General features: G+C 23.9%; 1 protein-coding gene across 2 annotated transcripts; it reads left to right on the top strand.

Annotated features, from left to right (window-relative positions):
- The first annotated feature begins 418 nt into the window (after nucleotides 1-418).
- Nucleotides 419-15,737, top strand: LOC145832420 (ras suppressor protein 1-like). 2 transcript variants are annotated; one of them, XM_082939835.1, is made up of 8 exons: nucleotides 419-537; nucleotides 3,689-3,860; nucleotides 4,274-4,392; nucleotides 5,153-5,235; nucleotides 5,490-5,604; nucleotides 10,463-10,595; nucleotides 10,784-10,882; nucleotides 15,447-15,737. In XM_082939835.1, the coding sequence occupies exons 1-8, from the start codon at nucleotides 429-431 to the stop codon at nucleotides 15,478-15,480; spliced, it is 864 nt and encodes a 287-aa protein (XP_082795961.1). In that variant the 5' UTR covers nucleotides 419-428; the 3' UTR covers nucleotides 15,481-15,737. The 2 variants fall into 2 exon arrangements, with proteins under 2 accessions (XP_082795961.1, XP_082795894.1); XM_082939768.1 differs by having other exon boundaries at nucleotides 5,150-5,235.
- The last annotated feature ends 1,927 nt before the right edge of the window (nucleotides 15,738-17,664 follow it).

The raw sequence follows: 17,664 nt of genomic DNA, 5'->3' as shown, positions 1-17,664 counted from the left end.
AAGTGTAATGTAAGTAAAAATACTTTATCATAATTTCAATCCTAATCAAGTATCTTCACATTTTTATTAAGTATGTTTAAAAAAACTTTGGAAATCTTAGTTTAGTTAACTTTTAATTTTATTAATTAATTTCTTATGGTAAAAAATAGTTTTTTACATTAAACTAATTGTATTTAAATTTCAATTAGTTTTGGTTTCTTTACTTCTTTAATAATGAATATTTTTTCTTAATTAAATAAATGATCTTTTTTTTACATGAAATTTTTTTTTTAAAGTTTAGATTTTGGAAGATAACTAAACATGTTAATATTGAGTCCTATATCTCACTACTTTTAGATTAATTTTTTGCTTAAGTATTACCTAATTTTTATCATTCGGATAATTTAATTTTATTTTAATTTTAAATATACCAAATAAGATTTAAGAAAATGTCAAAACTAAAAAAGCTTGTGGAAGAAGTCAAGGATAACAAACACAATACTGAATTAGATTTGTCTGATAGAAGTATTCAAAATATAAATGAAGTTCCCGGACTTTGTAAGTTTTAAAATAATTATAAAAAATGATAATTTTAATTTAAATAGTTTATGTAGGGTTGCCCCATATTCAGGATAACTCGGAATAGTTTTACATTTTCAAAAGACTGGGACTAACAAAGGCCAACTCAAGCTTTTTTGAACATTTTGCAAATTTCAGGCTAGTTTTGATCAGGGTTGCCACTTTACCTGGAAACCTGGAAAAACCTGGGATTTGACAATTTAGGCTAAAATAACCTGGAAAAACCTGGAATCTGAGAAATTAAAAAAAAAAAAAACTAGAAAAACCTGGAATTTTTAATAATTCTAACATTATCAGTTGTAAAATTTTGAATGGACACAAACAATCTATCATATAATTTAGATTTTTTGTCATAATCAAAATTTTTTTTATTAAACAACACATTTAAAGTAACTTTACAGTATCTTTTCAATATTTTTATACTATTTAACACAGTTTCTTAAATAGAAATTAACTTAAAACTAAAAATAGACCCAAAAATGTGTACTTTTAAAAACCTGGAAGAAATTTGAAAAAACTGGAAAAAATTTGAAAAAACGAGGGGCAACCCTATTTGATATTTTTTCTCTATATCAAGCTAGTTTCTAATTTTTTTTTAAAATGTTGTTCTTTTGTTAAACATTATGTCAATTCGATATTATTATAACATGTGAGGTATTTAAGCTAGATTATCAGTAATTTTTTCAATTTTTAGCTTATACTTTTTTATTTTTCATATTTTTTTATGAACTCAGGCTGATTCAGAATAGTTTGGTGTAACTCGGGGTACATCAGTCTGGCTTTTTTGATTTAAAGAAAGGCAACCCTATTTATATTGGTATAATATTTTTTTTTAAATTATATTTTATTTTAATATATAGCAAGTTACTATCTTTAGTACAGGATTAACATCTAACATAATTTACAAGAAGTAAAACTCAAGAAAATACTTATTAATATCATTAAATTCAAACAAAAATAAAATGAGATTAAAAGTAGTATGTATTCTAAAGTTTGTCTTACCATTTTGATCAAACAAAGTTAACCAAAAAATTGTAATTAACAGGAGTATATCTCAAACTAAGTTAATATGCACAATTTCTTAACCACTTTATTAACATGCTTGAAGTTTTTTAAAAATTTGAAAGTACAAGTTAAACTTTAAAAAAAAAAAGATATAGCTATGTTTTAAAAATGTTTTTGTGAAAAAAAAAGATTTTGCTACCTTTTTTAAATTAGAAATATTAAACTTTTAGAAAAAGATACTTTATTAATTTAAAATAGAAAAATTGGTTACTTTTATAAAATTAATTTTCGTTCTTACAAATTTTTTTTATTAACAACTTTTGAATTAGCATTTCAAGTAGGTGTACAAAAACTACTTGACTAAACATTTAAATTTTTTATTAACTTTTTATGTGATCTAAATATTCAGCTCCTATATATATAAATACTTATATTTTTTTAGAAGTAAAAGCCACCTGATAAAAGTACGTAAAGTAAGATCAAATTTAATAATCAAATTGTACTGTATAAATTGCTATCAGATTTTAAAAAAATTTTAGTTTTTCTTCTATACTTATCAAAAAAAAATTATCTTGTTTAAACTATAATTTATATCTAAATTTTGTTGAACATTATTCATAATTAGATCTAATATCTATCTTATAACTAATCTTAAGTTTTGTTTATTAAAAATCTGAATATTAGTAATGGATAAATCAGGGTTCGTGCGCGTCAGGCTAAATCAGTTTTTTTGAAAAAAGTTGAAAAACGTCAGGCTAAATCAGTTTTATTATTTAAAAGTTTGAGAATCTCAGTTTTTCTCAGTTCAAATGCTTGAAAATTTTTGATTAAAAAAATTGAGAAATATTTTTAAGATCAGATTGAGATGTGAATTTATTTCTAAATAAAGATTTAGTTATTAAAGACAAAATCAGTCAGTATTTGTAAAAAAAATGCTCAAAACATTTTGTTGAATCTTCAAAAAAAAATTTAAGAATTTTCATTATTTTGTTTTGAGTAGATTATATACGTCATAATTATGAAATATCATGAAAAAAAATAAACATTTCAGTTAGTTCAACAACTTAGCTGTTTGTTTCAATTTTTTTACATCAGTTATGTTTTTCAGAGCTTAGTTGGTTGAACTGTTTTAAATTCTAATTTAAAGGCTTTAAACCAAATACCTTTTAGATTAGAACTATTAGCAGTTTATTCATATATTTTACTGTTTTTTTTAAGTAAATTAGAGATATTCACAACACTAAAACTTAGCTTTAAGATATAAGTACTAAGTTTTGTGGGAGTACAAATTTTAGGTACATTTCATTTTTCTTTACAAGAACAAAATATTAAAGTTTTTTTTTTTATTTAAGTGTAAGCTTTTCAAATCTGATACGACATTAACAATCACTGTATTTATTTAGAGTTTAGTATTTATAATTATGTATCAATTTTAAGTATTAGTCAAAATACTATTATTAACATTTTTTACTTATTTTAATACTCGTGTAAGCGTTCCATTTTAAATTTTAATAAAACTCAACAATGCACTTTGTTTTATTATAAATCTTCTGGTTATAATGTTTTTACTTAGTGCTTAATTAAATTGAACAATTGTGTTTATAATATATATTAAATTTTTATACTAGTAAAATAAGATATAACTACAAAGATATAACACTTATTTTAAAACTTACCACTGAATTTATTATATTAAGGGCATAGGGGGAGGGGGGTCAATCACCTTTTTCACAATTTAGTTTTATTTTTTTGAGTTGTAACTAAGCTATGAGTTGCTTTTTGCAGATTTTTAAAGCTCAAAATATTTTTGAGATAAAGCTGGTTGAAGTCGGAGACTACAATAGTACTTAAATCAAGAACCCTGAATACCTAAAATGACTTCTAAAGGGGATTTTTCTTACTTTGAAAAAATGTCAGGCTAAATTGGTCTCAGTCAGGCTAAATGAAAAAAATTTCGCGCACGAACCCTGATAAATCGAAAACATTTATTTACAAATGATACAATAACAGTTTTTATAGAGAATTTAAATAAAATCAATAGTCCCTCTCAATTGTAATTTAATATTTTCTTAAGTTTTTTGGTGTTTTTAAAAAAAAGTTACTGTTCATTCAAAATTTTATTAAGTGTTGTTGGAGCATCTAACTCACTTGACCATGTCACACAACAAGCTGGCAGCTGTACCACCAAGTATAAGTGAGCTTGTCAATCTACACACTCTCAATCTGTTCAACAACACTATTGAGCAACTCCCAACATCTCTAAGTGGCTTGATGAAATTGAAAATTTTAAACCTTGGGTAATTATAACATTTTCTAGCTTTGTTAATAATAGAAAGTTTGATTATATTTTTTTAATTATAAATTTAACACCAATGTACCTTTATATATTATATGTAATTAACTCATTAATATTTAACACATTATGTAATACATTTAACTAAAAACTTATTAGAACCTTTTACTTATCTCAGAATTGATATTAATATACTTTTTATGCTCTAGTAGTTAATTATAAGTTTTTTTTTTGTTCATTTTTACCTATCCTTTTGTGTATTAAATTTTGTAATAAAAAATGCATCTAAACATGGGAGAGTATTTACTAAAATAAACAATTTTTGTAGCTATATATAGTATATTTAAAATTTATAACTTATTTGATCATAATTTTATGTTTCAAATATTAGACAGTCTTTAAACTATTTTTGTATAGAATGAACCGCCTGAGTAAATTGCCTAGAGGATTTGGAGCATTTCCTAAACTTGAAATTTTAGATGTATCTTATAACAACCTTAATGAAAAATCACTGCCTCAAAATTTCTTTATTTTAGGTAATTTATTTTTTTATTATGTAGTTTAAATCAGGGTTTTCCTACCAACTGTTCAAATCATTTTGAGAAACACTTGTGCAATAAACAAGATCAAAAAAGTCATTCAATTTAAAGGGGATTTTAAATTGAATTCTTAATGTTTAAAAAAAAATATTGCAGAAATAACAATTTAATTTTTTATTAAATACCTTGTGAAGGTTTGGCAAACGGTGTGTCATTAGGGTTTTTTCATTAAATGTTTGTTTTTTATTTTTTATTTCGTCAGTTAATAATAAAAGTTGTGTTTTTGTTTATTGGTAGATTTATATATATTTTGTTTGGTTAAAAGATAATTTATTTAAAAAAAAAGTTTAAAAAGGGCAGGTAGAATAATAAGTGATGTTCTCAAAACTCACTTGACCTTTAGAAAACGCTTATCGTTGCAGAGGGAAGAGTGAGTTCTGATGTTTTCTACATTAAAAAAAACTTGTTTGATTGCAATTTTTTGTATCTTTTTATATCCATACATCTAGTTTTTGTTCTATAGTAAATCATCAAAAAGAATTGATATACAAATCGTTGTTGTTGTCTTTCAAATTGATTTTAAAGAAGATATTATATGAAAACTTTCAAAAACTAAACCTTAAGCTATTAAGTTATTTTTAACTTTGAATTTTTTTATTTGAAATATTGTTTTGTTCTACAATTGATAAGCATAAGTTTAAAGAAAAAAGTTTGGTTTTCTAATTTCAATGTAAATTTATTGTTTTGTTTGTAGGAGAAACATTAAGATCACTTTACATTTCGGATAATGATTTCGAAGCATTTCCATCAGATATTCAGAAACTGAAAGAATTACAAGTGGTAGGTATTTTTATGCTGATACACAAAATATTTTTCTAGACTAATGGAACTATAGTAACGTTTAAATACCAAATAACAAAACTATAGTAGTTAAATGGAAAAACTTTACTATAATTATTTTAAAAACAAAAATGAAAAGTTATCAATATAGCTCAAAAATTCAGATATTAGTGTTCAAAGTCAGCAAATAAAACATTTTGAGATTAAATACTTACACCTTGAAATAACAAATTACATGTTTTTTTTTTACACAGTTTTCAGCTAGAGATAATGATTTGATCTCAATACCAAAAGAATTGGGCTCATTAAAAAAGTTAAAAGAACTTCATATTCAAGGAAATAGATTAACTGTTTTGCCTCCTGAAATAGGTAAAATTTGCTGTTATTAAATTTATGTAAGTAAGCATTTTTAATTTACACTACTAAACACATTATTTTTGATTTTTTGTGGGTATTTTTCATTTTAATCTATCTAGACTATATTGTTGAAACAGAAATTTTAAAGCTATATGAAAAAGTCAAAAATTTATTTTCATATAATTCTTTTTTTTATGTTATATAAAAGCTTTAAAGAACTATCAGAAAAAGTTATATTAAGCTTACTGCCTAATAAAGGTATACTATCAAAAACCACCCGCGTTCAATATCCACCCAGTTTTTTTTCTTAATTTATTAACTTATTTTATATATTTTTTACCTTTTGTTTATTTATTTTTTATTTATTTTTCACTATCACTGTTACCCCTAACCCTTACCCTCGATCGGTGAGCTGTTCTCGAATTTAACTGGGTGGATTGTGATCGGGTGGATTTTGAATGTGTCCCCTAAGAAGAGTGGTACTTTAAAAGTAACATAAATGTTCTTGCTTTGAATGATTGGTTTAAATTTAGTTAATTTTTTCTTTATTTATACTTTTGAAGTTAAAAATACTTGTTTTAGCATAAGTTGTTTAACTTAAACAAGCTTTAAAGAACTTCAAAAAATTATAAATTTTTTAAGTATTAAAAATAAGCTTAAATATATGTTATTTTTACAATTAATTTATACAATTTTTCTTCTGTTTGTCATCTTTTGTTCTAACTCCAAACATAAGAAAAAAATATAAAACATTAGCAAAAAAAAAGTAAGCATTCGGTTTGAATTACTCTATAGAAATATGTTAGTAAATTTCTGCAATATTTGCCTTTATTTTAAGTGTTATCCCTAATTTAAGCATGTAACTCACATTAGGCAAACAACATATCCAAAATTATGATAAGTTTATGATTGAATTGGTAAGCAAGATGATAAAAATATGATTCAAACAAACGGGAGCCGATCATTTCTAACCCGCTATCATTTCTAACCTGATCATTTCTAACCCGATCACTTCTAACCCTATCATTTCTAATCCGATCACTTCTATCCCGATCACTTCTATCCCGATCACTTCTATCCCGATCACTTCTAACCCGATCACTTCTAACCCGATCATTTCTAACCCGATCACTTCTAACCCGATCATTTCTAACCCGATCGTTTCTAACCCATTTTACTTATCTTACGTTTTTATTTTGTAATCTGGATTTCATGCAAAAACAAACTAGTCTTAATGAATTTATTAAAATAATAGAAAAAAATTAAACTTTTAGTTACTTTAAAACATAATGATTTTAATGTGTTACGTAAAAATATTTTTAGTATAAATTTTAATTTTAGTATTAACTTAACATAATCTTAATATATTTTTATTACCTCATTTTTTGATTTTTTATCCTACACATGATTTTTGTTTTTTCAATACTTTTTAAGAGACGTTTTTCGTTTATCATATACAATTTAATAAATTGTTTACTTTAAAGTATTTTGAACTCTTCTTTGTAGGATTTTAAAATAAGCAGTGATAATTATATTTTAGTTGGATCTTATTGTAATTAACGTGACTACATTTGTTTTAATATAAGCAAATTTTAAAAAGTAAACTCTTACAATTGTAATATTCAGATACAAAAACTTTTATATTACGGTTTAAAAACTACATTGAAAGTCTGACGTAAATATTTTATTATTGCTTACTAATGTATTAACCTTTTATAGTAGGGTAGTTTTAAGTTTCATCTTAATAACTTATACAAATTGTTATGCAACTTGCATAGGCCTATTAAGATAATGGTATTCAAACAAACATTAGGATAAGTAAAACACCTTTGTTATATTAACAGGAAAAACATGGTTTTTAAAAGAAACTAGCTATTAAAACAGTTATGTCATATAACTAAACCGCAAAAGTTGTTATGTCGATTGACCGTCTAGATTTCACATCATTAATAAATTCCTACTTAGTTTTAGAGCAAAAAAAAATTGTTTAACACTAATAGTTAAACAGACAAGTTTATTTGTATAACAAGTTCGAGGGTAATTAAATCTCGCCTATGTTTTAATTGCGACTTAAATTAGTACTTAAATTGACAAAAATTTCTTTAAAATTACTTTATTATGAGCAGTTGAAATAACGTAAGTAAAAACAAAATAAGTATTTAAAATAAAACATTTTGAAATAGAATAATAAGTTAATTATATTTAATTAAATATAATTAGGAGCAGAATTTTATAAAAACTCCATTTTGTTCTTTTTTTTTTAATCAAATATTTTTCCAGACGATTATTACACAAAACATATTTATTTTTTATTCATTACAGTAAAGCCAGCTTGCAGTCTATTGACTTTATTCTTGGTGGTTTTTTTCACCTCTAAATTTCTATAAATATGATGAGTTTTTTCTTTATTAAACATTTAAACCTATATAATAGGTTTCACAATGCAAACTGGTTTTGTTATTTTGTTGTAAGTTTTTAAGTTATATAGTTTAATCTAATAATTTATACTTACGTTTCATATTTAGTGATCGCTAAATAATCTAAAGTTTTTGTGTTTTTGAAAACCTGTAAAACAATAACTTTCAAAAGATATCAAGAAAATTATTTTAGAAATATCTACTATTAATTGTGAGAATAAACGTGTTTTTGCAATTTAAAATTTTGAAAACTTTTAAATTTTTATGAAAAATGTAAACTTATTTTGCCCTACATAAATTTTATTTCAAAAGAAAAAGAAAAAATGCGTAATAATAAGTTTTCGACACTAAACTTTCGTAGTTAGATTTATTATAATTAATTATAACTTAATTACAGTTAATCTTTATATACAATTTACTAGTTGATTTAAGAATTAAAATTAAATTAAAGTTCGAGTAAATGACAATTTCTGAATATTTAAAAAAACCTTCTACCTCTACTTTTGGCTTTGTATTAAACAGTATACACTTTCGTTTAAAGAACTTAGAATTTAATGATATTTATTTTAAATTAAACCACCATTATAATTACAATTACTAAATTTACTAACTGTATCATTTAAAGTTTCATAAACGCTGATATTAATATTTTTAAAAAGTTGTGTATCATACAAATTCTCCCTAAATTTGGAGGCAAATTGGTAATCTGGTTTCTAAACTTAAAGATATATTTTAACCATATAGAATCATTTCAAAAGAAAATACAGAATAAACCAGGGGTCGGCAAACTGCGGCCCGCGGGTCACATTAAAATATCTATTCAACTAGTTTAACATACTAATATTTTCGAAAAAACAAAAATAAAACTTTAGTGTTATATTTAAAGGATATGCTATCGCCTAATTTTTTTTTGTCCAAAAAAATTGTCTTTAAATATGTTTTTTAAAGCACATAAAAAAACGTTCTTTTTTGACCTGCAGACCCCTGGAATAGACTTAAACCGCTGCGATACTCATTATATTTCTTACATTGACGACTATCAAAACTTAATATTTAATATTTAGAATACAAAATACTTATACTTTTTCTTATGCTTTTTAAAACTAGTTAACTACACTTTATTAATTATCCAATTTTAAATCTTATTGTCAAAACAAGAAAGGAATTAATTAATATCAACAGTTAAATTTTAACAAAAGCTATCATTAGGTTTTATTTTAAACAAAATAAACTAAACTTCAAAAAAAAAACAATTTTGTTGAGATTATTTTCTTTTTAAAATAAATCCTTATCTTAAAAAATTAATATATTAATACAAATCAACTAAATAAATTTTGGGTTAGATATAATCGGGTTAGAAGTGATCGGGCTTAATTGGGTTAGAAGTGGTTGGGTTAGAAATGATCTTGTTAGAAATGATCGGGTTAGAAGTGATCGGGTTAGAAGTGATCGGGTTAGAAGTGATCGGTTTAGAAAAGATCGGGTTAGAAGTGATCGGGTTAGAAGTGATCGGGTTAGAAATGATCGGGTTAGAAGTGATCGGGTTAGAAGTGATCGGGTTAGAAGTGATCGGGTTAGAAATGATCGGGAAGAAATGATCGGGATAGAAGTGATCGGATTACAAGTGATCGGGTTAGAAGTGATCGGGTTAGAAGTGATCGGGTTAGAAATGATCGGGTTAGAAATGATTGGGTTAGAAGTGTTCGGGTTAGAAGTGATTGGGTTAGAAGTGATCGAGTTGGAATTGATCGGGTTTGAAATGATCGGGTTAGAAGTGATCGGGTTAGAAATGATCAGGTTAGAAATGATAGCGAGTTAGAAATGATAGTAAACCAAACAAACAGAAAAGCAGTATTTTAGTAAAGTTGTTTCAAACCTTTAGTTTTATTGATAATACTATAAAGTTATAGTATGTACACTATAAAGTTAGAAATGTTGTAGTAAAGTATTTTTTTACAGTTATCACAATTTTAAAAATGAAAAGAATTTTGAAAAAATCAAAAATAACTTTTTTTTTCGTAAAAAAATTGTAAACAGCGTACTATAGCCAAACAAAACATAAATTATTTCACCAAAAAAAAGAATATCAACTAAATTTTTAGTTGATGACAGACATAAATTGTTTTGCAGTATTCTCATAAAAACTAGTATTATTGGATAATTGATAAAACGTGCTTCTTGTTGTTTAAAATATTCTTTGTATGTAACGTTTATTAAATAATTTAAACATATTCAACTTTATTTATTTTATAATGTGCATAAATTGTTCAAAAGTTGACCGTTGTTTGCTAATAATGACTGTTAGTTAAATATTATTTTAGCTAAAGTTATAGATAATATTTAACGAAACAAGTATGTAAAATAAAAGTTAATTAAATTTTTAATACCAATATGTAATAGTTATCTTATTTTTTAATAATTTTTTTTTATAATACTCCTTATGAAATTTTTAGGAAATTTGGATTTGACTGGACCAAAAAATGTGTTCAAAATCGAACGAAATCCCTGGGTTCATCCGATCCTGGAGCAACTTCAATTGGGAGCAAGTCACGTGTTTGAGTACATCAGAAGCGATACTTACTCATAGTAAATATTTTCATTATTAACTAATGTCAGTAGTATATCTCTCTCACTGAAGTTGATAATTTTATTTTAATAAAAACTAATCATAATCTTACAAGCGAAAAACTCAGATCTAATTATTTTTAAACGCATAAGTTAAGTTAAAATTGTTTAATAAAAAAGTTTTGATTGTACAACTGCAAATGTTATAGTTTGTACGGAAGGCACATGGCTGCTGAAACTGATCCTCCCAAGAAAAAAGCGGATAAACACAAAAAGATCAGCAGAAAGCCGCTTCACGGAAGAAATAAGTGAGTTCTTGAAGTGTGGAGATGATTGATAATTCAAGAGTGATTTTTTATAATCAAAATAAATTTACAAGCTTTTTTTTGCCTCCTAAAGTTTTTTTTTATTTTTACAACTAACCATTTTTATATAATTTCGTATGATATATGTTAGCAATGTTTCTTTTAAATCAAATAGTTTTATTTTCGATTGATTAGTAATTGCATGCTAGTATTTTAAAAAGTTGCTGGTTGTGTTAATACTTTTAGTTTTAATAGAAAACTAAAAGTTAAATGTTTTAATTTTTATTTATAAAAATTATGTTCTGATAGTTATAACTTGAGTTAAATTAAAAAGTTTTCAAAGTTTTATTTTATAATCTAATCCTAATGTTCTACATAATTAATTTTATACAATAAGTTTTTTTCTCTTTATACATTCAAAAATGCTTGTTAGAGCATAATTCTTTTTCAAGTAAGTATTACACTTTTTTATTATTAAGAGTACTGATAATATTTTTTGATGTAATTAAACTTTTTAACACTCCAACCAAAAGTATTTCTCCTTTAAGATTTACTCTAAGATTACTTTTAATTTTACGTATACTAACAAATTACAACCTTATTGAATAACAAATAAGTATTATATTTTTGTAATTTAAATCAAGTTGTGTTATGTAGTTTCAAAGAAAGTTGTATTAAATGTATGTATTTTTAGCAAACAAGTTTGTGATCATTTAATTGGTTCTTTTGATAATTTCAACTAATTTTACTTTTTTTTAAATGAATATCCACTTTTTTTATTTCTACAAACTCATTTTATATAAAATTTGTTTAGATATATATATATATAATGTCTGTATAATTAGTTTTTGACTTTTTTTATTTTAAATATTTTAAAATACACTTGCTTGTTGGCATAAGTTACTTAAGCATAAATTTTTATTCTAATATATTATGTTTATAAATACTAGTATTAATACTTAAGTTATCATTTTAAGTTGAAGTAGATTTATTTTTCTACTAATTGTAGCATTAATTAAGTAATTTTGTTAATTCATTATTTTATTGCATTTTCATAACCTGTTTAGACAAATTCCATAATTAAAAGGATTATAATTTCAAGTTTAACTCTTAAAACTTTGTATTAAATCCTAGTTTATTACTTTTATATTTCCTTAACATATTTTTGTTAAATTTAAGATTTTTCAAAAGCTTCTATTACGATAATCTAATAAAGATATAGTATTTTTGTAATTTTATCTTCCTTATTATTATTTAATTTAACTGTGTAAGTCTTATAATTTTTTTTATACGAGTTATTAATTAATGACTCTTTTTGTTTAAGTAATGTGTATTTTTTGGTTGAGTAAAGCTAATGACTACTTGTATTTCCCAGACTTTTTAACTACTAATATGTAATATCCAACAAATATTGTTAATAAATAATTAAAATCTTTGTTAATGTTTAAATTACACATAATTTATTGGTAAACCTGTGTGCATACTCAGTTTAACATACTTAAGTTTTTTATTGTTTGTCTTGTTTAGTTTGGTAGTTTTATGTTTTTTTAATACTGAAGGTTATTATAGACGGCTATATCCAACTTGTAAATTTCATAATAAGTATTTAAGTGTTTGATAAAAGTCAAAAAAAAAAACTAAAAAATGGTGAAATATACAATAAAAAAAATTTTTGAACCAAAGCAAGAACGTTTTAGGAAACAGTTTTATATCAATTATTAGAAAATTATAACAGACATAGTTATCAATACAAAAATGAATAAATTTTGATAAGGGTTGAAAAAAATCTAACAGCTAATTTATTTAATACAAAGTTTATTTAAGCTCATTAATAAGCAGAGTCTATTTTTAGCTAAAAGTCTTTACTGGAAAACTTAAAGTGGAAAAGTAAATATGATCCTTAATGAAATCAATAGACAGCAAAATAAGGAGTCCATAGTTAAAAAGGCAATTTTGAACAATCGATAGTAATAAACGTATGTTTTACTACATAAAAATTTTCAAAAAATAAATAGGTACATACTTTAACACTAATTCAAAAATTAAAAAAACTTTAAATGTATGTTTTATTTATATTACTTGTAAAAAAGCATATGTAGTATAGTTTGAACTTCAGCGTATTTAAAAGTTTTACACATCTTCGTAACTTTCACCGTAAATTGGTAGTTGTCTTGTAGTGCTTTTAACTGGTCGCATTTTGATAAGTTTTCTAAGGTCAAGTTGTTTTAAGCTACTATATATAGTTTATTGTGAAGTTCAAGTTATAACTTGTATAACATTTTGTACTAGGAGAAATAAATTAGCCTAAGTAAAATTAAGAAATACCAGCCAAACTTACTGATTTTTTATGCGGTTCGCCTTCATATTTTATTTTCACTCATAAAAAATACTTTAGTTGGAAGTTTTTTTTAAAGCCAATAAATATTTTCAATATTAGTCATCTTTTTATCTGACTGTTGCAATGAGATTTAACTAGAAAACCCTTGCGTTGGTTTCTTCTATTTGTATAATTTTTGATGCTCTTGAAAATTTCTTAGTTTCAACTGAGTTTTAAGAAGATCCGTACATTTTAACAATAAACCATGATAGTCCACTTCTGCCTAAGTGTACTTCTAGAACTCAAAATTTATAAATACTTCAGTAAATTTCTACAAAAGTTAAGTATGAAAAATAGTTTGTCATTGCTACATAACATACCATATTTTTTATAAAAAGTTAAATGTATATAATTAGTCTTATAGATTATATGCAGATTTTCAATAGTTTAGAAACTTATTTTCAAGAAACAGAGTGATAGAAAATGAAGTGCCTCAAAAATTGTATATATATACATAAAAAAATAGAAATACTTTTAATTTAACAGCTATAGTCTATAATAATAAAAATAATCAAGTAGCACTTAGTGTTGGATTAGATATAGTTGCTAGAGTTCTTGGTAAAAAGCGACAACACGTTTCATTAGGAGTTTTTTAACAGATAGCAGTAAATTTAAAATAGACTTATCATTTCTAAAATATAAGTAAATTAATGTCTTATAAATGTTTTTACAATAAAATTTATCTAGCAAACTAAAAATCCATAAAAGAAACGATACAGCAAACTTTTTTTAAACTATATTTAAAAATTATAAAAATAAGTCCAACTAGGAATCCTATTTGAATGCTACACAAGTTAAGTGTTCCAACACTATTCATTACACATTTGGTCGTTTTGAGTATGAATGTTTGGTTAAAAATTTCCTAATATATCTTTGATTTAAGAATTTTTATAAATCTTACACAAGGGTTTTTACTTGCATAGAAGCATTAATTGAAAAAAGGAACTTTTAATATGAAAATTGAAATTATATGTTAAATAAACTATTTTTAAAAGCTTCCTTTATAATAGTTATAAGTTTTTATAACTAAAGGAAAAGTTTACAATAAAATGTTTTACTTGAAAGTATTTTTAATTTAAATATTTATAATTTTAATAATTAGATTTTTCAAAATAAAAATTAGAGAAAGTTGTATTTAAAATAGTTGAATATACTTCAAAAAACTTAATTAAATTTAGAAATTCGTTAGTTAATTATAAATAAATGGGTGGTCACTCTGTATTGAAAAAATCTTAAAGCAACGTAACAAACGGAGGTTTTTTTTAATTATGTCTTTGAACAAGACTATTTACTGTAATAAAGATATGCAACTCTAAACTTACTTATATTATTGTTACTCTATTACTCTGATCACAAGCTAGTTCGGAATTTATGCAGACTACCTAACTAATTCTTTTTTTTAATATCTTAAACGATTTATATAGATTTGAAAAACCGAAATTTACGTTCAACTAACTTTAAATGATGTAACACCGATTAACAGGGTTATAATATTTAGAATCAGTATTATTTTTCTTGGAACAGAGTTTTCTGAACTCATTTTCAGAATCGCCCACTACGTAAAAAATATCTTTGATCGTAAATATTGATCTTTTTAGTTAATTACCTATTTATTTTTCGATCAATTGTATTTCTTTGTCCTCTGAACTTCATAGTAAAACTCATCATCAGAGGAATAGATCGTCCATTTTAGGAAACCTTTCTATGATCAAGAATAAAAGTTTTCTATATATGCTACAAAAAAAATCTTTATTGATAGAAATGCTAAACTTTAAAACATATAGTATAAAAATTAAACATATTAGAGTTTTTTACGGTAATTGACTAAAACTTTACGTATAACTAGTTAAATATTACTGTCTTCGTTTGCAGAAATTATTTAAATATTTTTTGTATTTTTTTAAACATGTGTAGGAACTGTTTCAGGTGCCTTTAACCATTTTTCCCTTTATGTTTCATTTATATGCTTAATAAAAAAAAGTTTTGTTTCTGCTATGTGACAACTTTTTTTAAATAATACACAATACTTTTTTTTAGCTTCTTTTAAGCTGAAAATAACTAAAGTTCAAAAACTATTAAAAATCTAGAACATTGAATTTAAAAAATATTGAACTAACATATGTATCTGTGTGTCAATTATTAAAATATACTTTTACAAATGTTTTTTGCAAACTAGCATTTATTTTACAGGTCACCAACAAGAAAGAAAAAGTTTGGATTTTAATTAAGTAAAGAAAAATGCTAACCACAAGTTTTAAGTTATTGCTGTTACCAAAGTTTTATATATTTTTGAATTTTTTTTGTTTTTTTCTGAAGTTTTTATAGATGACCGACAAGTACTTTAGCTAATGAAAAAGTGTTATAAATGTCTGAAATCTTAAAAAAAAATGTTATTATAGACAGAGTTTTTTGATGTAAACAAAAAACGAATTTACAAAAGTATTACACTTTATTTTATTGATACGTTATAAGCCAAAACAGAGTACTAATTTAAACTTAAAGCTGTATTTTTTTCTTCAAGTGTATAACAAAGTTTTTATTTCATATTCGTTGTTTCTAATTATCTAGTTAGTTTTTGCTGAATTTTCAAAATATTACAAAATTGTTTTAAAGAAAATACTGGTTAACTATGACCTAGCTCTAACAAACTACAAAAAAGTCTTATAGTAATACAAAAAATTTAAATGTTTGTATTCGTTGATCCTAAAAATTTAATTTGTCATTTTAATGTAACTTAATTTAATACCTTCTATAGTTCAAAAATTACACCTAGTTAAAAATAGTTAACAATGAGTTCACTTTTTTTATGTTTTATTTAGAAACGACCCTTAACAGTAATTTATTAAAATTATTTATGTATTTCATTAGTCAATCATAAATAAAAATGCTTTGCCAAGTGCAAATTTTACTCTTTTTTAGTATTATTTGTTCAATAAAAAAAGCGCTCAAAGTAAGTGGTCCTAGGATCTGGTGAACGTTTTGGAGTCAAAGACCACTTGATATAGTTTAGTGTTTTGCCCAGGACTGCTATGAAAGCAGAACTAATTTTTAATTGGCATAAGCTTAAAAAAATTTACTTAAACAAATTTTTGGTAGTAAAATAAATAAATAGCCAAAAAGTTTTATCTCAAAACTGACTATGACTTACCAATAATGATTCCTAATAATACACTAAGTAAAAAAAAATATTTTAGATGAATATTTACAAAAAGTTCTCTTACAAAAAAAAGCTTCAGAATTTTATATAACGGAATATAATTCATATTGTACAACAGTAGAAAAGGCATAGAAGATTTATTTATTTAAAAACATTGTGCATATAATTTTTCTAAGGTAAGTTTTATTATTTTTTATCTAAAATAAACAGTATAGGGATAAGGATTATAAAAGTTATTAACATAAAACTATCTTTTAATATTGTTTTAAAAGTTTTAGCTGAGTTAATAAAAATAAAAAATTGAATCACAAAGAATGAACCTCTTACTTAATCCGTTGATTGTAAGTATAAAAACTTTATTAAAAATTTGTTCATTAAATTTACTTTCTAGAGATTTTATTTTCTAAAATGGTTGAACTAGTATTGGTTTCATGTTTGTAGAATGTGTTTAAATAAAAATATATTAAAAATAAAGTAATTTTACCTCAAAAATTCGTTATAGTTTATTGAACGACAAAAAAATGCTCAAAATATTTAATCCTAGGTTGTCCTAGTGCACGAAGAGCCTTCCGGTTATCTAAACTGAAAATTAGTATAAATGTCTTACTTGGAAGAGCTATTAGAGGTAAACATACGTATTTTGAAGTATTTTTTCGAATTACTTGTTTTAGAAAAGAATAAAATCTTATCATTAAAATATATTTGATACATAACTTACCTTCACAACTAGGGTTAGCAGTTTTTACCACTTAGCCGGTACAAATTTAGCTAAAGTATATCATCGGAGTTTAAATATGTATGCACTTAAATTATGCTTAGTATCTATTTGAAAATAAAAAAATGTTTAACGTTTATAGTAAGAAACTTTTATGCTCATACACCAGAAATTTTAAGTTAATAAGTAATTTGATATTTACTTGTAATACTGTTTACAAAAAAGAGAAATATATTTACAATGTTTATTTATTTGTTTTCGTAAACTTTTTAAGCAGAATGCTTCTAAATTACTATTTTAGAAATAAATTAACATAATGGAAGTTTAAATCCTCTAGTAGATACCTCTAGTTTTCATGATAAGATAAATCCTTTATGTTTTGTGTCAATTTTATCAAGATATAACAGCCGGTCTTAAAATGTTTTTAAACTAAAAAATCATCTGTCACTAGTTTTGTAGATAAGAAAGCGGTTTTAAATTATTTAAAATGTACTTTTACTGGGGATTAAATTCCACTTGCTGGTTGATAAAAAAAA

This window comes from Thalia democratica, chromosome 1, assembly GCF_965202585.1.
Source record: "Thalia democratica chromosome 1, ktThaDemo2.hap1.1, whole genome shotgun sequence".
NCBI lineage: Eukaryota > Metazoa > Chordata > Thaliacea > Salpida > Salpidae > Thalia > Thalia democratica.
Note: the sequence above shows the minus strand (reverse complement) of the source record. Positions and strands in the feature narration are given on the sequence as shown.